Source organism: Fusarium solani (genome assembly GCF_023522795.1).
Source record: "Fusarium solani strain SB1 chromosome Unknown bctg00000000, whole genome shotgun sequence".
In the NCBI taxonomy this organism is placed as follows: Eukaryota; Fungi; Ascomycota; class Sordariomycetes; order Hypocreales; family Nectriaceae; genus Fusarium; species Fusarium solani.
Window position 1 is genome coordinate 3,059,315 of NW_027072157.1, and position 26,836 is coordinate 3,086,150.

Consider the following 26,836-nt stretch of genomic DNA (forward strand, 5'->3'; position numbering starts at 1 on the left):
TCCATCCGCCTCCTGGTAGTGTACAGGTATACCCAATTCATCATGAACTTTACATAGACTTGAGGTAGTTGGTCTCCTTGATCTTGGCCTTTCTCTCCTTGCGCATCGCCTTCTTGAGCTCCTCTCGCTTCGCCGCCGCCTCGATGTTGTGCTCGACGCCCTGGTTCTCCTCGCCGAGGATGTTGATGGACTGGTGCTGCAAGGGCACCTTGGGGGCAAGGGCCTCGAGGTTTCCCTCGGCAAGCAGCTTAGCCTCGAGGGCCTTCTGACGCTTGGCTGCTAGCTTTCGCTGCTTCTTTGATTTTGCTGGAATTGATCGTTAGCAAGAGCTCATGCTAGGTGGGGGGTTTCCACGACGTACAGAACTCGTCTCCAGCATCTGCGTCCTCCGAATCGGCGCTCTTCTTAAGAACATCCAGGCACGACCACAGCCACTCGGGGTATTCCTCGTCCTTCTTTGCAACGGGATCTTGGCCGCCCTTGAAATAGTTGAGTCCGTTCAGCGGGGTCCCAGCTCGGCAGGACGACCGGGGAATGGGAGTGTCCGGCAAGGCCTCGCCGGGCCCGGTGATGGGCGTCGAAAACACGGGCTCGGCGTTTCGGAAGGGAATTGTTGTCGAGAATTGCCGCAGGAGCGGCAGCGGACGCCGCGATACGGTGGCGCGGAGGCACCGGGTGCAGAACATGATGGATGTGGTGGTGGGTGATGGGAGATGGTGGGTGACAAGGCTCGCTGTTCTGGAGAAATTTTGGAGGTGTGAGGTGAGTAGCCAATCAGGACAAAGGTAACCGGCAATTGTCAGCCTCGCGATAAATGCCCGCGAGTTTCAATGACTAGTAACTAAGGACATATCATGCAATTGAACAGCAACTCGTGGATCATTTTTGTTTCATTGCTTCCTGATATATACACAGTCATACAGGGTTTAGGTGTTTGCTTCACCTTTACCACGAGAACCGAGGTTGTGACAACTCGATGCCTTTGATATCAAGACCACAATTCCCTCGCATCTAGATAACCAAGGTCTACTCAATCCTCTCTCTTAAGCACATGCACCGGCCAATTTGAATCTCACGAAGCGAATCGGTCCTGGTTGATCTTGGCGACCTTGTCGCTGGTGTGCACCTTGGCTGCCCGGTCAAGCTCCTCCTCCTTCTGGTCGATGTAGTTCTGCTGCAGGAACTTGGTGCCCTTGATCTTGTTCGTCTTCAGCAATTGGAGGTACCGCTCTGTAGCTCGTCATCAGTGAATGCTCGAGGGAAGGAACCCAGCAGCTCTCTCCCGTGAGCTCCATCCAGCCGACTAACCTCGGAGGTGGCCGCAGTTCTCGAGATGGTTCACGCCCTCACGGACGTAGCACTTGCCCAGCTCCTCGCCGACGAGCCGGGTCATCATGGCGCCGACCCATTGTTCCCGAATGAGGGAATCCTCGGCAGCCTTGAAGGCCTTGGTATCATCGTAGTCGACGCCGTTGAAGGTGGGAGGAACGGTAGGCTTCTGGGCCTTGAACTGCTCGGACTCGGGGGTAGGCATGGCGACGATCGGATTGAGAGGCCTCGGAGGTTCGAATTGGGTACGTGAGCGAGGGACTATGGGCGCGGCTTTCGATGTGGACTCGGTCGATATCGGCAACTTGGGATGTCCGTAGCTTGAAGCTTCAATTGGTTTGGATGTCCAATGACAGGCGACCTGATTTCTCAGGCAAGCACGAACAAGCACAGACCCCAGACCACCTTCCTTGTCCGGAGCAAGGGTCATTCACCGCTTTTACTGCCCCACCATTTGACTGGCAAAAAAAAAAAAAAAAAACTCTGCCGCGCCAGTCGACCCAACCTCCAGGTTAAAAAGGTATACAAGGCGCAACTGGAATCCTCCTTCTGCATCCACTTCTCTCCATCCTCATTCCAATTTCCCTTCCATCCCCTCACACACGTTCACAATGGCCAAGTCCAAGACAAAGGAGAGCAAGAAGGCTAAGGCCGCTGAGCCCCTCGCCGCCGTCAAGGCCGGAGGCATCACCAAGCCCTCCAAGACCTCCAAGGCCAAGTCCAAGGAGCTGGCCAAGTCTGCTGCTAAGAAGCTCGTCAAGGAGAAGGACTCCAAGAAGAAGAAGAAGGCCCCCGAGCCCGAGTCTGAGTCCTCCGAGTCCGAGTCTGAGAGCGAGGCCGAGTCCTCTGACGACTCCGACTCTTCCTCTGAGGAGGAGAAGAAGGTCACCAAGAAGCCCACCACCAACGGCAAGGCCAAGGCCAAGGCTCCTACCCCTTCCTCCGACTCTGAGTCCGACTCCGAGTCTGACTCTGGCTCCGACGACTCTGACGACTCCGACAGTGAGTCCGAGGAGGAGGAAAAGCCCAAGGCCAAGGCCGCCAAGGTCAACGGTACTGCCAAGGCTCCCGCTAAGAAGGCTGAGTCCTCTGACTCTTCCGACTCTGAGTCTGGCTCTGGCTCTGACTCCGACTCCGACTCTGACGACGAGTCTGAGGAGAAGGAGGAGAAGAAGCCCGCCGCCAAGGTTGCCGAGAAGGTTTGTCTTACCGTGCTCTCTTCTTAAGTTCTATACTAACAAAGTAATAGAAGGTCGCTTCCTCTGACGACTCGGACGACTCTGAAGATTCCGAGGAGGATTCTGATGACAGCTCTGAGGAGTCTGATGCCAAGGCTGAGAAGACTGAGGAGGCTCCCTCCAAGAAGCGCAAGGCCGAGGACGACATCGACTCTGACGAGGCTAAGAAGACCAAGACTGATGCTCCCACTACCCTCTTCGCTGGTAGCCTGAGCTGGAACATCGATGACGATGCCCTCTATGAGGCCTTCAAGGAGTTCGATGGTCTCGTCGGCGCTCGTGTTGTCACTGAGAAGGGAACTGGCCGCAGCCGTGGCTTCGGTTACGTCGACTTCAACAACCCTGAGGGTTGCACCAAGGCCTACGAGGCCATGCAGGGTTTCGAGCTCGACGGCCGTGCCCTCAACCTCGACTACGCTAACGCTCGCCCTGCCGATGCCAACCCCCAGGGCCGTGCTGCCGACCGCGCCAAGCGACACGGCGACACCCTCAGCCCTGAGAGCGACACTCTCTTCGTCGGCAACCTGCCTTTCGACGTTGACCAGGATGCCGTCCGTGAGTTCTTCGGCGAGATCGCTGAAGTTGCCAGCGTCCGACTTCCCACCGACCCGTAAGTTCAAACAGTCAACACTTCAGAAGACTATTCAAGCTAACATACATGTCAGTGACTCTGGTAACCTGAAGGGTTTCGGTTATGTCAGCTTCAACTCTGTTGAGGATGCCAAGGCTGTCATTGACGCCAAGAACGGTGCTCCCATCGGCAACGGACGTATGTCTCGCAGCGTCCGCCTGGACTTTGCCAGCAGCCGACCCCAGCAGGGCGGCGGTGGTGGTGGCTTCGGAGGTGGTCGTGGAGGCGGTCGTGGTGGCGGCCGTGGTGGTTTCGGTGGCCGTGGCGGTGGTGGCCGCGGTGGTGGTCGTGGACGTGGCGGTCGTGGTGGTGGTCGTGGTGGCTTCGGCACCGGTGCTAACAGCACTCCTGCCAGCTACTCCGGCACCAAGATCTCGTTCGACTAAACGTGGGCTCATGCATAATACTGCAAACCGAGTGGGCATTTGGCGGGTTTACCATTAAAGTGGGCTTTGTGGGCTGTCGTTTCAACACAAGTTATACCTCCCTTGAGGAGTCGTGGGCTTTGAGAATACGCTTCACATCCATGGATGTGAAGCCATGATAGACCTGGGGGCATATACACTTGGGGACCGTGGGCTCGTGGCATCTAGCAAAGACGCCATCACTGGCGATTAAAGCTTTTTGATGTTGGGTTTTGAACAAGTCTGTCGGCAAGACAGACACCACGTGGGCTTCATGAGGGATTTGACGGCTCTTTGGGAAGATTCTCCCCAGCCTTCTTCACAGAAGACAGGGTGGAGTGGACCAAGTCGGTTCGTGCGAATGCTCTGAGGGTCCTGGGGGCTTTTCGAAACGCAACGAACGACCTACGTTGCCTCGCCTGACTCGAGCTTCAGTTGACGATGACCCTGCCTTTGACGACCACCCACCCTAATTCCTTAATCACCCTGTCCATGTTCAGTTGCCATCTGGGATTTGTTTCTTCTGGTTGATGTTGGTAAGTATACCATTGCCGCGTTGCTCTCGGGGGTACCGGCATCCGTCCACATGTACTAGGTAGAGGGCGTAATAAAAGTTGATCATTTTGTTCCAATGACTTTGGTGTCTTATATGATGCGATAGATGCGCTACATGTGCTTACAGACCGTGTCCTATTGGTCTGGATATAGCCTAGGCTTGAGATGGTTCTTGTAAAAGTAAAAGTCCTTGTCAAATGCCAACCATGAGTAGACAGGGTGATGACAATCGGTGTCCCACCAGGGGCCTTAACCAGAGGGAGGCCTTGGTCTTGTCCACCAAGACCCTGCCAAAGTTGCAGATGCTGGATCGCGGCAGCTCCAGTATTCGAACGACGGCGTTGATGGGCATCCTCTTGTCTGGACCTGGGCAAGTGTCAATCACGACCTTGTCGGAAACTTTGACGGCACATATGCTGTAGGTGCTGTTGTTGTGTAAATCGAGCTTTTCGAAGCCCATGACAACTCGATCAAGGTCTATCTTAGGTCGAGTCTCGGCGGATTAGAGCTCATGGAGAGTTGTTTCTACTACTCCGAAACGATCTCGCATGAGTTGATTTCCTCCGAGGACTCTTGCATTTGCTGATATTGGGCAAGCCGCTGATAAGGGTTAGCACCAGCCATCATCTCCGCCCAGAAGGGAAGAAATGAGATCCAACTTGCCTGACCGATAGATGTGAGAACCTCTTTGTGACACTCTTGCTGATGTTGACAGTCCCCGTAATAGATGTTTGCATAGAGGTCTTGTAGGTCGGTGGTCAGGGGTTTCCCCTTTGGCAGCAAGGGATCTAGGACAGCTATATTTCCTTGTCAGGTGGCTCATAAGCGAAGGGCGTCATGAAGATACTTACATGAGTTGAAACCTTTAAGGGCTTCTTCCCCCCAGAGTCACATCCAGTTACCTCCGGAATGAGAGGGCAGCGTCGATCGATGAAGCCGTGTCTCATGATCAGTACACGGTTCACCAACCAGGATTGTCTATGGTTCTAACCTAACAAGCTTCTAAATCCATCTTAAATCCGTCACCCCGGGTCGACTTCTTCGGAGCCATGGCAGACTGAGGCGAGATCAGGGTCCAAGTTGGAGAGATGTTTGCATTGGCGGGTCTAGCAAAGCGGCCATGGTTCAAGGCAAAAACTAGTGTATCACAGCGCACAGTTCCTTCGTCAAGACGGCACTCCATTTAACAATGTCCAATACTCCAACTCTTTCGGTCCGGTTTTTATCGATCGCAACTCGAGAAACAGCCTGCACCAATTTTACACGACTGAGTTCAGTCTTGCCAAGACTGGGGACGTGGGTGAGTGGCTCGCAGGCAATGAGCCCATCGAGAAAGCCAAGAGTCTACCAGCCATGTTCTCATCTGGCTTGATCGGCTTGGACGACAAGCGTATCAAGCTAGAGGAGGTATCGAAGGTCAAACTTACCTTTACGATACGGTGTATACCTATTCCAAAGGCTAATTTGGAGAGAACCTAAACCGCTCAAGAACGACAGTTCCAACACCAGAGGGCTGTGGGGCATCTATTTACCTGTTCAGCAGCGTAATAAACGTTGATCATGTTTTCTCCTCATGACGTCACGGGACCAGACCCCTTTTACTTGCGTGCTGTATAGGTTGTCATGATGAGCGAGCGTGAGTGTTTCGTAGTGGGACGATTCTGTCGTCCGGGTCATGTGTTGTGCTAGAAGCTGATGCGGCAGATGCAACGGATGAGTTCCATATGGGCTCACATCGGGCTTTTAGTTAATAAAGACCTCGCAAAAGACGGCGCGAATTCTCTTTAGGCACATGCTCCTAATATCGGCTGCGACCTATCAAGAGATGTCGTCGAGGATCTATGGATGCACAGCATTGCGCTTTGGGCAACGCCCAGGATAGGCAGTTATGGCTCAACGATGAGACACCGCGCGTGGAGGGTCCAGTCTGGAGAGAGCCCACACATGCATGAGCAAGTTAATACCCATACGCTGTGGGTTGACAACACGATTTGTTGAGGAGGGGATATCAGAAGCGAGTCTGGGTGTTGGGAGTCAGCTGGCGACTACGACGCCCGTCTTTTTTCAGCTGTCTGACTGTTGCTGCGTAAGTTTTTGAGGCTTGGGCTTCTGTAAGGGCTGCTGCTGGATGACGCAAAGAGGATCCAAAGCCAGAAGCAGAGGCGCACTTTTGGAATGATTCTTGGGCTGAGCTGAGGCGCTGGGCGATGATGCCACCACGCCATGGCCGCCGCGATGGGGAATAAGCAGGGACTTTGCATGGACATGGACCAGGAAGACACGAGACGCGGGAGTTTGATGCCGGATAGGAACCGCATGTTTTGGAAATAAAACAAAACAAAAATGTTGGAGGGTAGAGAGAACCATTGTATATCTAACGTGGCTTTTATAGAGTTAAAAGGTATACTTTTATCATCAATATCGTCAAGATACCATCATCTTAGCTTGTAGATTTCAAGGCTTATTTGGACGCTGGCTTGATGGGGCATGTAGATCAAAGCAAAGTGATAGATCGATAAGCAAGCCTTGTTGATCCACGTCGACAAAGCGTCCATGGATCCATACGAGACAAGGCAAGACCCTCAAGGTTCGGCATGAGGCCGAAACGCAAACAAAGGCCTTGGCCACGCTTTATGGCGTGAATGGCCCCTTTTATCGAAATGAGGCCAATATCACCTCCCTCCTGTCGAGGACACCTAAACACACTGGACTGGACGCTCACTCACACGCTGAAGCTGGCCTCCATGCGAACTCTTTTGGGCAATAGAACCCCGCCCCTGCGCTCATGACCGGCTGGTTCGTGCTGCGTGCTCACAAAGACGGGCGGGGCGTCAGGTACCGGTACATCGAAATGGCTGCCTCACCGCCCTCGGGACCATGACAGCACAGTGTGCGACAGCATCGGCGTCATCGTTACGGCATGCGCAACGAGACCACGTCGGCCTGGTGTCCGACCGTGATACGCCCGCGTTTCACAAAGGCGCGTGATGCGCTCGCACTGTGCCCCCACACACACTATCAAGTACCTCTACCTAAACCGCTATCAATGTGCTACCAGACGTGCTCTCGTGCCTCTAACAAAGGCGTGCCAGAACAACACCCCGTCCCCATCCTCACCGACCTACCCCCGACTTCGCTGCCCAGTACCTCCTTGTAGCCTGCTCTTTTTTAATATCCCCTTCTGCTTCGTTCTGGACCCTTTCCCGCTTCTGCAGGTCTTGTTCCTCTCCTTATTCCCCCTTCCGAATAACATCACCCCAGAGCGCCGAGTCCCTGGTTCGACATCGTGTGAGATAAGCGGGGTTTTGCGCAGAGCGCCGATCTAATACCCCCACGCTTTGTTGCTGCGCCTAGGCAGTTTATTACCGTGATTCCCAATATCTGATCTCCCTTCTTAACTTTCCGGTCTTTCAACCAAACTTGTCTCTTGACGACTCGAACAAAAGAAACTATGGCTGAACAAGCAGGTCAGAGCTGGCAGGGGAGCAGGGTGTCGAGGACTGGAACACGATCGAGTCCTGGGCTTCCTCCACAGAGACGCTTTGATGGTTTGTCCTTGTCCCCCTTTCCGCCTTGCGCGCGTGGGCTAACGGCATCAGAATCGTGGGTAGAGGTTTCGTCGCAGCCTTCTTCATCCTCGCTGTCGAGTATCGGCGATGAGATCGTCACGACCGGTTTGCGCGTTGGGAACCCACACGCACGTCGGCGGCGCCCCCAGACCTCGACCAGATCCCTTCCGCAGCAACAAACAGCCATCCACAACGTCTACGCCGCCGATCTGAGCAGTCAGGAAGAGTACGACGAGAGCGATAGCGAAGAGGACCGTCTGCTTACAAGTTCAACCGAGAACGTGCGGCAGGATGATGACGATGAGGACATGGATTCCGATGCGGAGTCGGACGGAGATAACGTCACCGCGCTTGGGCGGATATCCGACCAACCCGTCTTCCAACCTCAGCCAAATGCCTTCTCTCATCCACCAACGAACCAAGCCCAAAGACGAGAGTCTGCTCCTACTATCCCAACCGTCCCTCCTCCTCATCCTCACAGTGGTCTTGCTCGGTCGTCGTTTTCTCGGCGCTCCTCCCAGGCACGGCCCCACCGTGCGGGTCCCAGCTTCATGTCCCCTTCGGTTCGGGAGGAGAACGACGCCGCCCTACGCGCTTCCTTGACGACACTGCTCTCTTGCGCTCATGCGGCTAGAGGCTTGCCCAAGTCTAAGGAGGAGGCAGAGGCTCAGCGGGCTGCCAGCGCGGGCGTGGGCCCCAGCAACCAACCCATGGAGCTGCGACTTGTGCCGGAGTCAGAGCTGGAGACGGAGCCACCGCGGGCCCAACGACCCACGGCGCCGTCTCCACCACGGAAACGGGCCTCCCCTGCTAGATCTACTTCCCGCACTTCGGAGAGGGGCAAGCACAGCTCCGGATCGGCTACGGCCCCACGGGCTACGAAAAAGAAGCGAACGGCGCAGGCGCAAGAGCCATACATCTCTCCGACGCTCCTCACCTGGGTTGTCAGTGCCGGTGTCGTGGTCCTTGTATCCGTAGTTGGATTTGGTGCTGGCTACGTTATCGGACGAGAGGTCGGAAAGCAAGAGGCGCTCGCAGCCAGTGTTGGGAGCGTGGGCAGCGTCAACGAGACCACGTCTTGTGGCCAGGAAGTTATCCGGTCATCTGGCAACGGTCTTCGCAAGCTTCGCTGGGGGGCCGTGGGAAAGAGCATCGTTGCTTAGACCTGAGGACACGATTCTGGGTTTCTTTGTTTAATGAGCTCGGACTCTAAGGAGCGGACAGGACTTTGTTCCGAACTCTGGAGGCGACTTTTTCGAGGGGGCGGGCGTTTGGGCACTGACGATATCATTCTGCGCGGTCATGGTCATGAGATACGCAAAGCTACGGTCCCAGCGAGGTAATGTCGGCGTTTTTCATCTAACGACTCGTTACACACACACAGGCGGGGATATCTTGTTGCATCATATTATACTTTGCGCGCTTCCCAGGGACATACACTGGGGATTTATGGGATGGCTTCTATGATTTATTTCTTGCATGTTTGGGATTGGCTATACCGTTGTTTGCAACCGGGTAGATGCTCTCCACACATTGGCGTCGGTAATTATTCCCCTCAAAGTATGGTAGTTGGAATATAGGAAATAAAAATCTCTTTGAAAAATGCTTACCCTATTGTCGAATAATCGGCACGAATTCGAGATGCGGTTGATCGTGACTAGATGTCAAGATATGACCTCTCGATACGGGCGAGTGATCGACTTCTGTCTCAATTTTTGGTCGCGTGAATAACAGCTAAACCTGCAACAGGAGGTAACGTGAGTGGGTGTCTCGTGGGCGCGTGGTATTAGAAACTGTTGGGAGGTTTCGAGCCCCGTGAGGACGTCTAGTTAATGAGACATCATAGGCGGGGAAAGACTCATGTTGAGTTGACCATCGCGAGTATGGTCTTCTTACGTTACAGTGAGTGATCTAGGGCTCCGGCTGTGTCAGCTCATCATGCGACTTGGTAAGCGCCAACGAAACGGATATCTTGAACAGAGTCAAGATACGAGTACGTCTCAGAGCAAGGTTGTTGTTATTGACGCATGGTCAACAAGGGAACAGTAACTACTAAGTCCAAAGGAGTCGGAAGCGGCACTCACGACATCTGCCGGCATCCCTCTGGGGCCCCTGTCCGGGCCTCCTGCCCCGTCGCGCAAGTCGGCGCCGGCCGGGACAAGACCAGACGAGGGCCCGGGGCCGGCTCGCCGCCGTCGCTCCCGAATACGGAAGGGCCGCGACGTCAGCCCACAAGCGGGGTGCGTATGAGGCGCGGCGGTCGATGATCGGAGCGATCCGGGGCGGTTGGCGGTTAAGACTACGCTTTTTTTTCTTGAGAACTATTGGGGGTTTTGGGAATTGTCAGGGGCTTGGAAGCTTTGTTGGGTGAATTGAAGGTTTAGAATCTTTTAAGTTCTTACAGGTGATGGGCATTGTTGTTAGTGACAGTGACTTGCAACCAGATCCTGCAGACATCCACTGATTTGATAACACAGTCTCAGCGAGGTTCTTCGTACATGATGGCAACCTCAAGTTCTTGCGATAAAGAAACGAGTATTGGGGATGTAACCCGGGCATGTAGCGGATCATTGCTTGAAGGATCTCCTTGGAGAAACACAAACAACACCCTTGCGAGAGTCCGGCTCGGACTCGACCAGCATGTGAAAGCGGACGCCCATTGCCAACAGCTCCCCAGGGTCGCGAAAGAGAAGAAGGAGGAATTGACCAATGGCCTGAATGGCCTTATTCATCGAGGTCCCTGAATATGATCCGAGCATCGTTACACCAGATGGCCGGTAAAAGGCACGGCTCATGGGCAAAGGAAAAGACCATCCTCTTATTCGGAACATGGCGAAGAGATGGGCGAAAGGCGGCCAATCACTGTCACGGCTGACAACTCATCAGGCCATTTCTAAAGGTGTACGTGGTTAGAGACCCAGCACTGCAATGAGCCGCAAGGACAAGGACCAGGAGGCCGTTAGTGGATCAGTTTGAGGGGAAGAACTTTTCGACCCTCAAGTTCGGGCGGCATTAGGAATGCGATCACGAGCAATTGGTCCTGGAGAAGTTGGCTGGTAGGCATTGAAGCATGGCAGAAGTATCATCTGCAGAGACCGAGTTCATGTAAGCCACAGAGCTTGCTCCAGCGATGGATGCAAGTCAAGCTGGGCGGGGGAGATGGATAAGAATGCGAAAAAGGAGGGACGAGATCTCAATTTAACAGAGATACGAATACGAATCCGCACACACCAACCAATCAGACTCTGAATCGGCCCTGATTGAGGTATCCACCTGCCAGGCACAGAGTTGCAGGTCCCGTCACCCACTCGCCACAGCAGCGGACACTACAGGCCTGAGGGTGCTGCAGAGTGAACTCCTACAGGGGGACGAGCCCACTAACTCCCGAGAGTGTCCAGGCGGTGTGCCGTGCTGTGGCTAGGAACCTTCTGCATCTTCCAAGTGATTGCCGCTCGGCAGGTGGGTGGGGTCCCCAACTGATCCTCTCCTTCCCCCCTGGTCGGAAAAAAACGTCAGGGTCTGGCGCAATTACATATCAGTTAATCTCCTTCGCCGTCTTCTTCTCTCTTGTTTTCCCTATCGGTCTCTTCTTTTCAAGGACTCGTCATTGGGAATTGCGCTCTCCCTGACGTTTAAGGCGATCCTCTCCCTCCTCTTTCTCTTCCTTCTTCTCCAGAGAGCCGCTCTCAACAGCAACAACCCTTCTACTCCTCCCGTCCTCCCTCAACCATGGGACTCCTTCACGAGATCGCGGGCCACCCGCTCGCCCAGCAGTTCCAAGAGCTTCCCCTGGGCCAGCAGGTTGGCATTTGCTTTGGTGCCATTGTCGTCCTCTCCGTTATCCTCAATGTCCTGAGCCAGATCCTCTTCGTCAACCCCAACGAACCCCCAATGGTCTTCCACTGGTTCCCATTCATTGGAAGCACTGTCACCTACGGAATGGACCCCCTCGCTTCTTCAAGGAGAACCGCGCCAAGGTGAGTCCAGACGAGCTATAGCCTCTCAATTGAGAGGGAACTTTGCCCCTGGTCGCAAATATGCTTGCCAGTAGTAAAGACAGAGAGAGCAGTGTTGGCTAACTTTCGCGATCCAGTTCGGCGATGTCTTCACCTTTGTCCTCCTCGGCAAGAAAACCACCGTTGCTGTGGGCCCCTCCGGAAACGACTTTATTCTCAACGGAAAGCTCAAGGACGTCTGCGCTGAGGAGATTTACACCGTTCTCACCACTCCCGTCTTCGGCAAGGATGTTGTCTACGACTGCCCCAACGCCAAGCTCATGGAGCAGAAGAAGGTGAGAGATAACGGTATCCGCTTCCATGACTGAATGCTAAGACAGCCTATGATAGTTCATGAAGATCGCCCTTACCACCGAGGCCTTCCGATCCTACGTCCCCATCATCTCTGGCGAGGTGCGCGACTACTTCAAGAAGAGCGCCGACTTCAAGGGCAAGACCGGCATTGTCGATATCCCCAAGAAGATGGCCGAGATCACCATCTTCACCGCCTCCCACGCCCTCCAGGGCAGCGTCATCCGCAGCAAGTTTGACGAGTCCCTCGCTGCTCTCTACCACGACCTTGATATGGGCTTCACCCCCATCAACTTCATGCTTCACTGGGCTCCTCTCCCCTGGAACCGCAAGCGTGACCACGCTCAGCGAACCGTCGCCAAGATCTACATGGACACCATCAAGGAGCGCCGCACCCAGGACAACGATGACACCGAGCATGACATGATGAAGCATCTCATGAACTCGACCTACAAGAACGGCACCCCCGTCCCCGACCACGAGGTCGCCCATATGATGATTGCCCTCCTCATGGCCGGCCAGCACTCTTCCTCTTCCACCAGCTCTTGGATCATGCTCCGTCTCGCCCAGTACCCCCACATTATGGAGGAGCTCTACCAGGAGCAGGTCAAGGCTCTCGGTGCCGACCTCCCCCCTCTGAAGTTTGAGGATCTTGCCAAGCTCCCTCTCAACCAGGCCATCATCAAGGAGACTCTCCGCCTCCACGCCCCTATCCACTCTATCATGCGCGCCGTCAAGTCCCCCATGCCCGTTCCCGGAACCAAGTATGTTATCCCGACCTCCCACACTCTCCTGGCCGCCCCCGGTGTCAGCGCTTCCGACCCTGCCTACTTCCCCAACCCCGATGAGTGGGACCCTCACCGATGGGAGGCCGGTTCGCCTAATGCCCCTACCATTGTCCGCAACAACGCCGATGAGGAGGAGAAGATCGACTACGGATACGGCCTTGTCAGCAAGGGCTCCGCTTCTCCCTACCTGCCCTTCGGTGCCGGTCGTCATCGCTGCATCGGCGAGCACTTCGCCAACGCGCAACTGCAGACCATTGTGGCCGAGGTTGTCCGTGAGTTCAAGTTCAGCAACGTCGACGGCGGCAACACTCTTATTGGCACCGATTACGCCTCGCTCTTCTCGCGACCCCTGGAGCCTGCCAACATTCGCTGGGAGAGACGCCAGTAGATTCGAAATTTGACAGAAATGATGAGAGAATACGAAAACCACTTGTATATACGCGGCAATGCGATGGGCGTGCTGAGGAGTTGAGTGCGTAATGATTGGTCTGGGTTAAAAAAAGAACTCATTTGCCATGCAATGCCGGCAAAGCTCTGGCAATAGACTTATACATATTTAATAAGAAATGGTTAAACTGATGTATTTTTGAGTTGCTTATTGTTTTTCATGTTGCCGGTTGTTTTTGGAATGAGATGTGTGTCTTGGATGAGCTTGCCTTGGAAATGTGAGCTAGCCCCCACTGAGACGAGAGCCTCCATCAATGACGATTACTAGGGGCAAGTTGATGGCCGTTGACGGTTTCATACCTTGCCAGAGACATTCTCACGCATTCTCAGCAGATCTTGCTTCTACTCTTGTGGCTTCATCCCAGATACATTCTCAGTACTAATCAGCTTATCAAGATTTCAATTTCTTTCATCCCGACAAAGGTCATCTTCAACTTGCCTATAGTCCCTTGATTCGGGGCGAGCCTATCTCTCGAAGACACCATGAGCGAGTCATATGGTCCTCTTGTTCGCCTTTGGGGCATCCATCCGTCCAAACTCCCACCTTCAGGAGCCAATACTGAGGAGCTCAAGGTCCTTCTAGCTTCAATCCTCCTCGAGGCTCTCCCCTTCATCAGTTCCGTACCATCCGAAGGTCCAGCCGCAGATCATACCACAGAGCTACGCAGTCCTACCGAGCTATGGAAGCACAAGTCAGTAAAGACATTTGACGGATCTACGGCTCCTGTGCATCTCTTTGAGCGCACTGTCGACTCGGAAACTCTCGATGTACTGGCCCAGACCCATTCATCGCTAGGTATCAAGCCAGGCAACATTCAGTCAGAAACTTGGGCATTGCGTCGGAGCACTCACGTTGGGAAGAAGGAAGAGGGGACTGCGGATTGGGACGAGTTTTTGAGGTGTTTCAAAGAGGAGCATGCAGAGGCGGAAACGGCCTTTACACCGAGTGTCTTGAGCTCGTCACGGCTGCAGGAGTGGGATTGTAAAGGGATAGAGGTCGAAGTCGAGGGCACGACATGGACCGACTGGACGCTTCGTCGCGAAGAGGCGGTTCATCAGCTCCCAGGCCCTCTCACTCGTCGCGTCTTTCCCGTCCTGCAGGCCACAACCTCGCTAAAGGGTCAGAGGGAATTTCTTGTAGTCCAGATCGCCATGCAGGCGGGCGATGAGACTGATGAATCTTCCCATAAGAGTACAGTACCAGCAGCGTATACGAGTATTGAGAGGGTGAGGGAGCTGGCAGATGGGAGGATAGAGTGGGTGATGGGGACGGCGTCTGATGCGAGGGGTCTGGTGCCCATGTGGCTGCAGAAGTTGGGCTTGGCGGGACAGATTGCGAAGGACGTGGGCATGTTTCTGCGATGGATTGCAAAGGAGAGGAAGAAGGGAAAAGATGCTCAAGTTATTGGAGACTTGGAGTAGCAGAAAGCTGCGAGGGGATGCAGTGATAGTGCGAGCCTACGTGTACGAGTTCTGGAGCTAAATGCAGAATATCAACTATGTGAATATCTTGTAGCTAATTGTACGTCTATTCCTACGTCTGCATCCATGTTGAGACTCTCTGGGTCTTTCATACCAACCAGCGAGAAAGACATCCATTTTGTCAAGACGCTTGATGGTGATGTGTCGTCTGCAGGGTGCCTTCCCTCAACAGTGTAAGTGGATTTCATGAGCTCCTTCCTCTCCCACGCCCATTCACCTCTTGCCACGGGCAGGTAGCTGGATGCCTCTTTCCTCTATCACCGGCTGTAGATAAATAGCTTGCTCCTGTTCCCCAAGCCTCATTAAAACTTACCTTCTTCATCCACCATCACATTGGGTTCTCCTCCCCTCATGCATCTCACTTGAATCCACCCAACCTGCTTCATCCAACACATTGACAACCATCACAACATCCTTGGCATTGACAGTCTCCTCACATAGCAGGACCTCGCCTCCAAGATGGACCTCTATCGTCGCCGCTCCGACCCCATGGTGCAGCTTCCTGTCTCCCCTGAACCAAGCCAGTCCCAGTATCGCTACCCCCTCTTATCCTCATTACCACTATCCGCGAACCCCGTAAACCAGACAACCAGATCAACCAACAAGTTAGAGGCCAAGGCCCAAGCTCTGTGTAGCATGACCTTTGAGCTCAACCTTCGTAACCTCAACACACATGCCCTGCGCCTTGAGCGTAATATCCAGCGCCTCGCCATCAAGACTGCCGACGATCAAGATTTCAGACGCGAGAATGAGGCTACCCTGGCAAAATATATGCGAGAGGTTGAAGCTGTCAAGGTACACTTGGCTCAATATGGCGACAAACCCCCCGTGACCCGGGCTGATATTGCCAAGCTGCAGCAAGAGATACTTCAAGAAGTTGCGGAATGGAAGGCGGAGCTGGATGATATCAGAGCGCAACTCGATGCTCTGAGGGATCAAAATCGACAATTCGCCCTAAGGGATCGAAACCTATTTGAGAAGATCAAGGAGATGCTGGGCAGCAACCAAACGCCAGATGCTCTTGTGCCCTCTGCCCCCTCTGCCCCCTCTGCCCCCTCCCCTCCCTCTGCGACTCAGACTCTGCCAGCCCGGCAGTCAAACCCGAGAATGGAGACTCGTGCGATGCGTCGAGAAAGGTTGGATGTCGTCGTCCTCAATCGACAACAACGAAAGTATCTCCAATCTGCCAAAGTACCGTTGCCGGTTGCTAACTTTGATCCAGAGCTTACCCTCTCGGATCATGAGTACCGAATTACTGAGACCATCAACTCGACCAAACGCTGGAACCGAGAGCACAAAGTGACCAAGTGTTCAGACCCCGAGTTCATTGCCAACTATCTTATGAAGCAAGGGCGACGCGACCCTGGCATTGCCAAGGTGCTTCAACGGGCGATCCAGAAACGAGCTTTCCAGGCTATCAAGAGGGAAACTGGCGAGCCATGGCGTCCTCATGATCTCACGGAGCTCTGCCACAGCGTGGCTTGGCGGGATGTGATTGACGCAGCGACGGAGGTATTGGTCACCAACAGACACCGAACTGTGCAGTTGTTGGCGCAGATGTGAAGCAGATTTGTTCGTGCGAGGGGTTGATGAGACCTGGCGATGAAAATGAGCATCTTTTCCAAAGAGTCAAGAAGAATGGCGGTAGAAGAACAGGTAACAAGGAATTTCGGACAGGTCTGATGGAGATGGGCGAGATATTGTTCTAGGACCATGAGGTGGGAATACGTATTAATGTTGATGGAATTGAAAGTGGTATTTCTAAGTCGATAATCAAGCATCCTTTTTCCCAAACCTTGGGTGACACCGTACGCCATTCTCCAATCGTGTAGCCTGTTTCCCGGTATGACAATATGCCACGGGTAAAATGCGTAGCCTGTATAAGTCCGCCTTCCATGATGCTTGTTCTCCATCTAGTCATCGGTCTCGATGCCAATGGAGGAATTCTTGAGCTCAATCTCCGACTTGAGCTGCTTGATGGTCTGCTCGATACGAGTACGTAGGATCTTGTTCTGGGTGCGAGCCAGCTCAGCCTGCTTGTTGGCCAGCTGCTTCTTGAGGTCATTGATAATATCCTTGACTCCCTGCTCTTCATCGCGCTGGGCACGGGCATCATCATCCAGGTCCTCGTCGTCGTCGTCATCGTCGTCATCATCAGAGACCTCTTCAGACTCGTCTGCCTCGATGCTCTCCTGGATGGCCGCCGGGGTATTGACCTGTGTCGTCGTGAGAGGCGTGGGCGCATCCATGCCGGTTGCGGGGGTCTCGGCGAACAAGTCGTCGGCAAAGGCAGCCTCGAGGTCGGCCTCGAGATCGTTGTCCTCGCCAAACACGTCCTGACTCTGGAAGTAGTCCATGCCGTCGTCCATCTCGCCTTCGGCGTCCTCTTCCGCTCCGTACTCGTCCTCCTCCTGCTGCCTCTCGTCGACCCACTCCCATCGCGTTGAACCTGCCTTGGCGTCCTCGGCCAGCAGGCGCTCGACCTCTGCCTCCTTGTCCTCGATCTCTTTACGGCTGATGGTCTTTGCGAATCTTCGGTTCACACAGTCGTGCATAGGTGGTGTTAGACCGTGCGGCCATCGGAAGTGCTGGTCAATCATTGATGGTAAAGGCACCTGCCTGGCTTCGGCTTCATTAGAGACCTTTTGGAAAACGAGGAGCATCTGGCAAATGTCGGCCGACTTGAGGAACGACTTGCGATCCCATGTCTTCATGGCCTCGGTAATAGTAGGTAGATCGACCATGACGGCGGCAAAGGGTTGGCCCTTGACTGTCATGACGGCGCGCCGCGTGTCCTCCTCGAAGAATTTGAGCTGGACGTCGGCTCCTCCCTGGGCACGCGCGACGCCCATCTTTCCATTTTCCATGCACTGTCGCACATATTCGCAGTGTTCTCCAGGCGGCATCCTCAGGACAAACTGCTCCTCGATCGAAGGGTCCTTCTCGCGATCGCTAGCTTCTGAATCGTAGCCGTCGCCGGGCGGGTGTACGGGGGCGCGCCCCTTTGGTTTCACGACCAGCGTGGGCGTGACGCCCGACTTTGACGCCTTGAGCTTGATCTTTGTTGCCAGGTGCTGTTGGGACGAGGCAGCGAGGGAGAGATCGTCGTCCAGCTCGTCGTGGGCGCGCTTCTTGCTCTCCACGAGCTTCTGGGTCGGCTTGGTCTGCCTGCCGGCCTTTGTCTTTGGCGGCGGGGGCTCCGCGGGCGTCGTCGGCTGCGACTTGCCAATCTTGAGCTTGACCTTGCGGGGGCCGCCGCCCTCTGTGGGAGTCGCTGCGGCGGAGGGGGTCTTCTTGGTCTTGGCCTCGACGAAGGATGAGGACCGGCTCACGTTGATCTTGAGGCGTGGCTTCGGGGGCGCTGCAGGCGCAGCATCGGAACCGGGTGCTGAGCCAGACATGGCGGCGACTGGGGAGCTCTAGGCTCGTGGAGGGATCGTGAACGAGGCTGGCTGTGATGAGCTTCTCTGCTCGGCGCAGAGCAAGGTGGATATGTCGAAGAGCTATCGCGATTCGGTCGGTGGTGTCTCGATCGCGTCAGAAGTGGAATGAAAGCGAAAGGCCTCAGCAAGGCGAGGCGATGCTGAGAGAGTGGCCAAATGCCGTGATCAATGTATCAATGTTGGAGCTCATGTGAATGAAGCACGATTGGAGTTTGTAGATTGGGGCGAGTCCAAAGTCGAGCCGCGCCTACTCCTGCGCGGAACAATGATGATGAGCGCAGAGTTGAGTGGCTTGGACCCGCTTTTATCCGCTCTAGTGCCTGAACAATTGAATGTGAATTTCGTTCATAAATAGGTAGCAAACACATGCATGCAGTTTCCCAAGTGCTTGCATAGGAATATTAGCTGGAAATTCACCTGTATTCAAAATTCAATATCAATTACTCATTTTTCTAGCAAATGGTTGAATACGTTCGGAGCTAATATGTTGAGAAAGAGTGCTACTTGCACCAGCCTAGCTCACAACTTACATGAAGCAACGACGAGGCTCATCAACTGAAAAGAGGGTAATGGTTTGAAATTTAGAATATCTGCTTCTAGAGGACTCTTGTCCAACATGTTCAAGTGCTTTTTTCAAAAAGTAAAAGAATAAAAAGAGAAAAGATCGGTATCATGCTGCTTTCCAGAATCAACGCCGACCAACGCCACCCAATGCCTCGCCTCATGAAAAATGATGGTGGATTATGAACTCAACGATGGACGAGAAGGGATTGTCGAACCCTTCTCCAATGTCTGCGTGACTGTCATCACCAGTCAATGCCAGTCCACCCATACGATCCATCCACGTTCTTCCAACCACCTTTCTCCATGCCGTCTTCCCATCCCATCATGACGGCTAGCAGGCGGCATCCCATGGCACTCACTGCGCACACAATCTTGTCGCTGGACTCGGATAGCACAGCAAGGTCCATCATATACGCACGCCCAATGAGGCTTCGCAATCTCAGCGTTTCCTCTGATGGTGGCGCCATGTGTCTGGCTTCTTCGTTCACACCCTGAACGTTGACTCCAGCGGGGGCTTCGGCAGCATTGTTCTTGCTGTCAACACCCAGGTTCCAGAACATGGCGGCAAAGAACCCGCCCTCCCAGCCAAACGTCTTTTCAACAAAGTTGTGGAGCAGCTCCGAGCTGCCATGCGCCTGGTCGATGGCTCCCTTCGAGGCCAGGCGGATTCGGTCCTGGGAGAGGATGACGTTTGAAAACTGGGGCTCTTCCCGCACTGTTGGGTCGTCCGAAGCGAGCAGGGTGATGTAGTGACGCTGCTTGGGATCCTCGAGTTCGGATGCGTTGTAGTGTTCGTCCACAAACTGTTCCACCTGCTTGAGGAAAACTTCGGCTGGGATGTAGTTGTCGCGATACTGAAATTCGAGCGGATGCTGGTCACCATGGCGAATGTGAAGGCCAACAATGGGCGCACGAGTGGTGAGTGTGTCTCCCATCTTGGCCTTGGCCTGAAGACCAACTATACGGTTATCAACATAAGCCTGGTCATCCTCGCTCAGCGAGAAAAGATCCTCGAATCCAGTGCGTGCCAGTTGGAAGAGGTCCTTGACGGGGTTGTCGGTGCCGGCGATACGGTGGTGCTTAGCCAACAGCGCGGGGAAGACTTCCCTTGCTGTAGCCGCCGAGACGACCAAGTGACGGGCCTGGAAGGGGCAAGGAACCATGTGGTGTCGTGGAGGCGGTCGGCAATCGGGAACAGGAGGGGCGTCAAAGATCTCAGTGTAGGGACCATAAGCCCAGCGGGAGTCGACGATGAAAAAGTCTCGGCCTTGCTGCTTGGCGAGTCCGTAGAAAGTCCACAGCATCATGAGCGTGTTCCCAAGGCCGGCATCGGAAGTCTCAAGTACAAAAGTCATGGAGCTCTCGCAAACAGGCTTATACTTCATGTGCTTCTTATCCAACCCAACGAACTTGCCCTTGCCCCTAGTCCGCATTCCCTTGCCGGGTGGCAGCAGACCGGACCTCTCAGCCTCGTAAATGTCGACAAAATAATCATCTCGGGCATCATAGTTCACGATCTCCTGCTCGGTGATAGGAGCCTTACGGTGGAGGTCTCGGGCTCGCGAAGACACCTCTCGGCACTGGCTACCCATCTCGGCGTATTGTTCCATGGTCAGGGGGAAATCATGCTTTGGAGGAATAGAAATAGTCCACTTAGAGCGGCCCTTGTTGTCACTGATGAGGATAGGAGTCGGGAAGTCGGGCAGATCGTATTGTCCAACCATCTCAAACTCCTCCTGGCCAAAGTAAGGCCAGACGGCGGCGGGAATGACATCAGGGTTCTGGAAGGCCAGTCCCATGACATAGATAATCGAAAGCAGCGCTCCGAGGAGGAAGAGTCGTCGAAACACTCGGCTCGGCCGAGTAACCAGGATCTGACTTGAGGTCCTCTTCGGGGTCGAGGCACCAGCGCAGGAAGAGCTGGCGAAGGGGGCGGAGAGAAGAGAAGGTGGTTGAAACTGAACCTTGAAGTGGTAGAAAAAAGAGGTCCACGATCCTGAGCGTTGTAAGAGCCAGCTCGGCGCAGGTTCAGCGCCGGCGGCACAACCAGCATCTTGGATTGACTCGGTGCCGACATGATGAATTCGTTTTTAAATGAGTGTAAGTGAACCAAACAATCAAGTTTGGACGGTTGAATGGGAGTCGAAGATCGAAGATCGGGGAAAGCTCAGAGAGGTTGTAAGATATGAAGGTCAGGATTCCAGAGACGGCAAACCAGGTCGTTCTCGAAGGGAGATCTCTGACTGTAAAGGAGTGACAAGAAAGAATTGGGGTTGCCGATGCGGGCTTCAAGCCGTTGGTGCAACCGGAGCAAGCACGGGTCGAGTTGCTGATAATGGAGAAAGACGGGAGCTTAATGCCGTCCGCGCCGGTGCTCAGACAATGGAAGATAGAAGGTCGGATACGGCGGGAGTCGTCGTCATGAACGGGATCGGGTCATCAATTCGTTTCGCAAGCCCATCCAGCGGTTTGTTTGCTACAAGAGGCGAGAAGCAGAAGCGTCCAGTAGGACACACACGAGTCGTTCGTTTTGTTGGGTAGAAAAAGGGCGGTCCAGAAAATATCACCGAGTAGGCGACGGAGAAATAGGACGAGGGTTGGAAGGAGCGTATGAAGAAGCAGATCAAAAAGGGCGGTTATTGTGAAATGAAGACGTCAAGCCTCCAGGCCGCGCATGAGAGAAATGAAGCCAAAAGCAGGTAAGAAGAGAAAGGAAGAGAGAAAAGGTCTCGAGTCCCCAACGCGTATGGGTATGGATATTGGATGTTGGTCAAGAGTGGAAGGAAGAAATCTGGCGAGTCCGTCCCAAGATGGGGCTGGCAGGGAGCATCCCGGATGGGAAGGAACCTCCGAGGCATGGTCTGCTTCGAGATGCTCTAGCCCAAAGTGACCTCACTCAGATCCATGGATTATCAATAAAGCTAACGCGTGAGCCGTCATCATGCTACCTATGTTACCTGACGCCGCAGACAAGGCGTGACAATGCCTCCTCCTTTGAATGGCTTAGTCGCGTCAAGAGGCGCGATCCAACTCTTACATGGGCATGTCACCGTTAGCCTCAATCCTCGAGCATCCGACACGCCAAATGACCTCCAACTAATCTATACATGCACTCCGCTCCTCAGGCCATATCACCAAGTAATCAAGGCTAGACCCGTGAACGAGCTCGCGCTGAGGGACAGCAGTCGATCAGCAACACCAAAAGGGAGTAGCCGTCGCAGGTTGATTGCGCAGGGGGCGGATGGCTATCGTGTACAGCTCGGCGCACAGACTTGACCAAGAAAGAGATGTTTCTTCCGCCGTCACAGCATCGACGCCAGACCGTGATCGGGAGACACTGCATGTTGCGTTTTCCCGGCAATCAAACGTCACCGACTGTTACAGACAGACATTCGACCGGGATGCCGTCGATCATCAAGTTTGCCCACTAACCCAATGGCAAACACCAGCGCGAATGTAACTTTGTCAGCGGCAACCGAAACAGACCTCCCCTCCACTCTTCATATCTCTGAGTTGTCATGGGCTCACATCACCTCGAACCTTCGTCCTCGACGACGACAACTCTCGCTGACCCCGGTCCCGCGCTTCTGCAAGGTACAGCTCCTGGCTAATCTTGGCGGGGGGACTTTCAACTTTCGCTAATTTCTAGACCTGTTTCACATTGGGCAATTCTCAACGGTCTGGGCCAATCAGCGGGCGTCCTACTCTTGGTCCATCCAACGGCGCTCCCCCAATTTCAACGACACTGTTGACGGCTTGAAGCTCTCCTTCATCTCAACTCTGTCCGATAGCCTATTTGAGGTTCTCAAATGGTGTTTATCAGTGACAACGGCCATCATGAAGTAGAAACTATCTCCAACAACACATCCGTACTCCCTGTAACAATACCCACCCAATTACACATCTTCTACCCTACCTCCCACCTCCCGTGTTTCGTCCTTGTCCCAGCAAACACGACTCGCTTCCTTGCATAAACCATGTGCCAACCTTTTCCGTGCCCGACTGTCTCGCCATCTGCGTCCCAGTTCATGCTACAGATACTCTCCGCATCAGCCATCTCCCGTTCCAGCATCATCCATGTCAGCCCATCATCGTGCTCTAATCCCTCCTCCGGGTTTCAACACCCACCCACTGCCTCTTCAAGAGATGGTTGTTTGCATTCACCGACATGGGCCTGGTGAAACCAAGCGAGCCAAAACCTTGGTCTCCGAACCATCGTGACATCCATGACAATCCAAGCCTCACTCACTTTGCTCTGCACACAAACAAACAAGCACTTGCATCAGGAATTTCTATCATTCTTGTCCTTTCGAGTTTATCTTCTCTCATTCCCCGTCATTATCTCGCCACAGCAACTCAACCGTTGCCCGTTGATTTCCGCCACCAAGTTGCCTTCCGCCGTCCATCATGTAGTAGTAGTACAGACAACGCCTCTCTGCGTTAAGCACCAAACAAAATTCAACCAAGGAAAATCATGTCACAGTATAGACATCTGGCCGCCTGCTTCGCTTCCTGGTCGCAATAAATTAACTCACGTAACACAATGCGAGATGTACCTCCCCGAGTCCCGGAAATGAACAACACAGGCGCCCACATTGCCAAAGAAACAATCAAGTCCTCCTAGACCTGGCCATTCCCGTGTTTCCTTGCCTATGACAAACGAAAGTAAAATCGGGTATAACGCAAACAAAATCCCTTTTCCCCTGAGAATAGTATCCCGCCTCCTTAACGCCGGTGTGAAACGCCTTTTCACTCTGTTCTGTTCTGTTCAAAACACTCCCATCGCTCTCGAATCAAGAAAAATACCACTTGTCTCTCTACGTCCCCTTCTATACCTCTGCCGGCACAGCCTTGGGCTCCTCGATCGGGCTTGGTGTCGGTGTTCGTCGTAGCGGCTCCATGCTGGGTTCTGCTAGCGAGTCCATCTTCGGACCGCTGGCCAGACGCAAACTTCCTCGCTTGCCCCGGACGACTTCTCCAGACTCGACTCGATCTTGGAGCATCTCATCAAGAAGATTGTTCATCTCATCAACCCCTCGGCTTCGCTTCTTCTCGCACTCTGCTGGCTTCGTCTCAGTTGGCGTCTGAGGATGCGATTCTTGTTGTGGAGGCGGTGATCGAGGTTCAACTGTCGCCTCAGCCGTGTCCCGGGATCGAGCTGCACTCCTCAATGCAGCCAGCATCCTGTCCTTATCGTCCAGTCTTGCTCGCAAATCGGCAATCTCGTTGTCCTTCTCTCGGAGTGCTGCGGACACGCTATGGTCCTCTCCGACCATGATGCCCTTGTTCGGCGCAGCGAAACCCACCGACGCTCGGCTGGAGCTTGTACGACGGGCCTGGAGGAGTCTCTTCTCCAGTGTCGCGATATACCGGTTCTTGTCCATAAGATCTGCCTGGAGGGCACGGTTCTGCGCTGTCAAAGAAGCTGTGCCGTCTCCAAACTCCCCGGCACTATCATCATCGACCTCGCCCATCTCGTCTCCAATTCTCTGGCCGCCACTAGACCGACGTCCAATGGTGGATGATGCTGAGGTCATCGATGATGTTCGCTCCAGGAGCGACTTACCGCCCACAGACGTAGCGACCGATGAGCGGATCGATGCCGGTAGTGAGATCTGGGAGAAGCGAGCATATTGTCCAAGAGAGCTGATAGATCCGTTCGAGTTGACACCGATCGATTTGGAGCTGAGGATGAGTCGGTTCAGGTGATCGATTCGCTCCTTGAGTGCTGTTCGGGCAAGCTGCATCTCGAGAATTTGTTCCTCGTGTCGTTCTGCAGCCTCAGCTTCCCGCGCCTTCTCCTCCACCTCGTTCTGGATCTTATCCTCTTCCGACTCCTCCTTCTTCTTCTTCTTGGCCTGAGAATCCAGTTGCTGTCTTAGTTCCAGAATCTCCATCCGGTAGCGCTCAAGCAACACCCTCGCGCCTCCTTCACCGCCAGCTCCGAGGGCTTCCTCGGCTCTCTTTGCGTGGCTGACAATGTTATTCTTGGCTCTCGAGGCAAACTTGAGGGTGTTGATCGTCTCCAGGGTGTGGTTATTGGCTAGCACGGCGCTGTTTCCAGCACCGATCTGGATGGTGCATAGGATACTAACGAGTGAGTTTCCGGACAAAGCTCCTTGCAAGAGTCGAGTAAGTTTGCTATCACGGTAAGGAAGATGCTTTCCTTCCTTGTCTCCACCCTTGCTCTCCTTCTCTTTCAACTCTGAAAGCTTCGAGATGACGGTTCCTAGGGTGAGCAAACTCTTGTTGATGTGAGCACCCTCTTGTCTCCGCTCTTTTGATTCGGCGGCCTTTTCAGAACCAGCAAGATCAATCAAGCTCAGTGTTGACACGCGGACACCACCGGGAAGAAGGCCAGATCGCTTGCTCTCCCCAGCTGAGCTGGCACCTGGCATGCGTTCTCGGCTCTCGACCACAATTTGAACGACGGCGTGACTTCGCGAACTGCGAGCGTTGAACTGCGTACTGGCTGTCCTCCGAGCTTGGTCACCCCGGGCAATGACACGTAGAAGCTGGGTGGGACTCTGCACAATCTCCTCCTTCAGGGGAGTAGCATAGACACCACGCTTGCTATCCTCGCGGAGCTTGATCTCATCTTGCTGTGTGCCGCCACCGATACCGCCAGCTGTGGGCATGCTCAGCAAGTCATGAATCTTTTCGTTGTAAATCTCAAGGTAGCTGACTCGCAGCAAAAACTCTCGCGAGGGTGTTTCTCGGATGTAAGAGAAAATATCAGTGATGGCGAGGGGGATCACGCCTGGTGATGAGGCAGTTCCTTGCATCGAAAATGTCTTGCCAGTGCCGGTCATACCGTAGGCAAAGACAGTACCATGATAGCCCTCCATAACTCGTCGGACTAGCCGTTTTGCGATGTGATCGTATACTCGGGAGTTGTTATCGTGAGTCGTAAAAACGTTGTCTAAAGTAAAGGGAGGTTAGTGATACTCGCCGCCAGCCACCCTCAGGAATTCACATACCATAGAAATGATCCCCGCCATCTTTTCCTCTGAATGAAATAAGCGACTTGCGCCCATCAACCATCCATTCGCCGTCCGGACTCCCATTGTTACCATTTGCATCCGGTCGGACTCGGACGCTCACCACAACGTTGCCCTTTCCATCATGCTTCGACGCTCGCTTATCAGCAGTGGCATCGGGCTTCTGGCTCGAGCCTTCTACGGGATCATCATATGTCGTAGCCGATGTTGAGTATGAGTCTTGCGCCGAAGAACTCCTGCTCTGGGGTGGAGAAGAAACACTGATCAGACCATCAGACATGCGCACGCTAGTGATGGATTTTCCATCGGCGCTGCCGTTGAGGAAGCTGGGGGTGCTCGAGCTAAATGTGCTATACATCGAGTCCTTGTTGGCCTTGGAAGGTTTCCTGGATGTTCGGTTCTTGTCGACGGGTGCTCGCGGGCTAGGCGGCACACGAGTATCACCTCTGGGTGGTTGTGGGAATGAGTTAATGCTAACGCTCTTTCGGATAGTCTTTCCCGCGCCGTTTACACCAGCAGCAAGCTTAGACTGCGGGAGTGCGGGTGATGGACTGGGAGGAGCGAGGCTCAGAGTTGAGGGTGTCCGGAGTCCTGATCTGGGAGTACCAGGTGCTGACTTGCTTGAGGTCGATGATGAGGGGATATTTCCGGTGCTCTTGCGCGTCTTGCTCACGGGCAGAGCGGGCAAGGCCATGTTCGGTGGCCCGACCGAAGGCCGCGATGGCCGCGGCAGCGTAGTCGTCATGGCAGCGTGTGTGATGAAATCAAGTGGGAAAAAAGTCAAGAGAGTGAAGGACTCGCAAGCTCAGGGCTAGTAGCCCGGTCGAAAGTCTGGTTATCCGTTCAAAAGGTCGGTTGGTCCATGAACTCCCTCGGACGATGACGACAGGTCGAATGATAGCTCGATTGGATTCAACGTCAGTCTCGATCGCGGAGGGCGCTCGATTCGCAAGGGACAGAGAAAATTCGATAATGCTTCGACGACGTCCTGCGCAAGGGTGGACTTGTTTGCAGCCGATCAAGGGAGGAATAAATCGCTGGAACGCGGGTAGACGGGGCGGACTCGGGAGGGTGTTTC

General features: G+C 54.1%; 9 protein-coding genes across 9 annotated transcripts; 5 read left to right on the forward strand and 4 right to left on the reverse strand.

Moving 5' to 3' along the window:
* Positions 1-49: 49 nt before the first annotated feature.
* Positions 50-1,534, reverse strand: MRS44_000976 (uncharacterized protein; the record flags this gene model as incomplete). Its single annotated transcript, XM_046275033.2, has 4 exons — positions 50-306; positions 362-738; positions 1,077-1,230; positions 1,309-1,534. 4 exons carry the CDS (start codon positions 1,532-1,534, stop codon positions 50-52), a joined length of 1,014 nt encoding a protein of 337 aa, XP_046138870.2.
* Positions 1,535-1,940: 406 nt separating this feature from the next.
* On the forward strand, positions 1,941-3,584 carry MRS44_000977 (uncharacterized protein; the record flags this gene model as incomplete). Its single annotated transcript, XM_046280703.2, has 3 exons — positions 1,941-2,528; positions 2,579-3,177; positions 3,233-3,584. The coding sequence occupies 3 exons, from the start codon at positions 1,941-1,943 to the stop codon at positions 3,582-3,584; spliced, it is 1,539 nt and encodes a 512-aa protein (XP_046138871.2).
* A 4,024-nt stretch (positions 3,585-7,608) lies between these two features.
* On the forward strand, positions 7,609-8,889 carry MRS44_000978 (uncharacterized protein; the record flags this gene model as incomplete). The annotated part of the gene is made up of 1 exon (XM_065624267.1): positions 7,609-8,889. One exon carries the CDS (start codon positions 7,609-7,611, stop codon positions 8,887-8,889), a length of 1,281 nt encoding a protein of 426 aa, XP_065479965.1.
* A 2,566-nt stretch (positions 8,890-11,455) lies between these two features.
* Positions 11,456-13,209, forward strand: MRS44_000979 (uncharacterized protein; the record flags this gene model as incomplete). Its single annotated transcript, XM_065624268.1, has 3 exons — positions 11,456-11,703; positions 11,783-12,017; positions 12,073-13,209. 3 exons carry the CDS (start codon positions 11,456-11,458, stop codon positions 13,207-13,209), a joined length of 1,620 nt encoding a protein of 539 aa, XP_065479966.1.
* Positions 13,210-13,751: 542 nt separating this feature from the next.
* On the forward strand, positions 13,752-14,690 carry MRS44_000980 (uncharacterized protein; the record flags this gene model as incomplete). The annotated part of the gene is made up of 1 exon (XM_046275036.2): positions 13,752-14,690. One exon carries the CDS (start codon positions 13,752-13,754, stop codon positions 14,688-14,690), a length of 939 nt encoding a protein of 312 aa, XP_046138874.1.
* A 519-nt stretch (positions 14,691-15,209) lies between these two features.
* Positions 15,210-16,313, forward strand: MRS44_000981 (uncharacterized protein; the record flags this gene model as incomplete). The annotated part of the gene is made up of 1 exon (XM_046283848.2): positions 15,210-16,313. One exon carries the CDS (start codon positions 15,210-15,212, stop codon positions 16,311-16,313), a length of 1,104 nt encoding a protein of 367 aa, XP_046138875.2.
* A 350-nt stretch (positions 16,314-16,663) lies between these two features.
* On the reverse strand, positions 16,664-18,151 carry MRS44_000982 (uncharacterized protein; the record flags this gene model as incomplete). Its single annotated transcript, XM_046279321.2, has 1 exon — positions 16,664-18,151. The coding sequence occupies one exon, from the start codon at positions 18,149-18,151 to the stop codon at positions 16,664-16,666; it is 1,488 nt and encodes a 495-aa protein (XP_046138876.1).
* Positions 18,152-18,999: 848 nt separating this feature from the next.
* Positions 19,000-20,834, reverse strand: MRS44_000983 (uncharacterized protein; the record flags this gene model as incomplete). Its single annotated transcript, XM_065624270.1, has 2 exons — positions 19,000-20,677; positions 20,722-20,834. The coding sequence occupies 2 exons, from the start codon at positions 20,832-20,834 to the stop codon at positions 19,000-19,002; spliced, it is 1,791 nt and encodes a 596-aa protein (XP_065479967.1).
* Positions 20,835-23,586: 2,752 nt separating this feature from the next.
* MRS44_000984 (uncharacterized protein) lies at positions 23,587-26,503 on the reverse strand (the record flags this gene model as incomplete). The annotated part of the gene is made up of 2 exons (XM_046267575.2): positions 23,587-25,679; positions 25,738-26,503. The coding sequence occupies 2 exons, from the start codon at positions 26,501-26,503 to the stop codon at positions 23,587-23,589; spliced, it is 2,859 nt and encodes a 952-aa protein (XP_046138878.1).
* Positions 26,504-26,836: the final 333 nt, after the last annotated feature.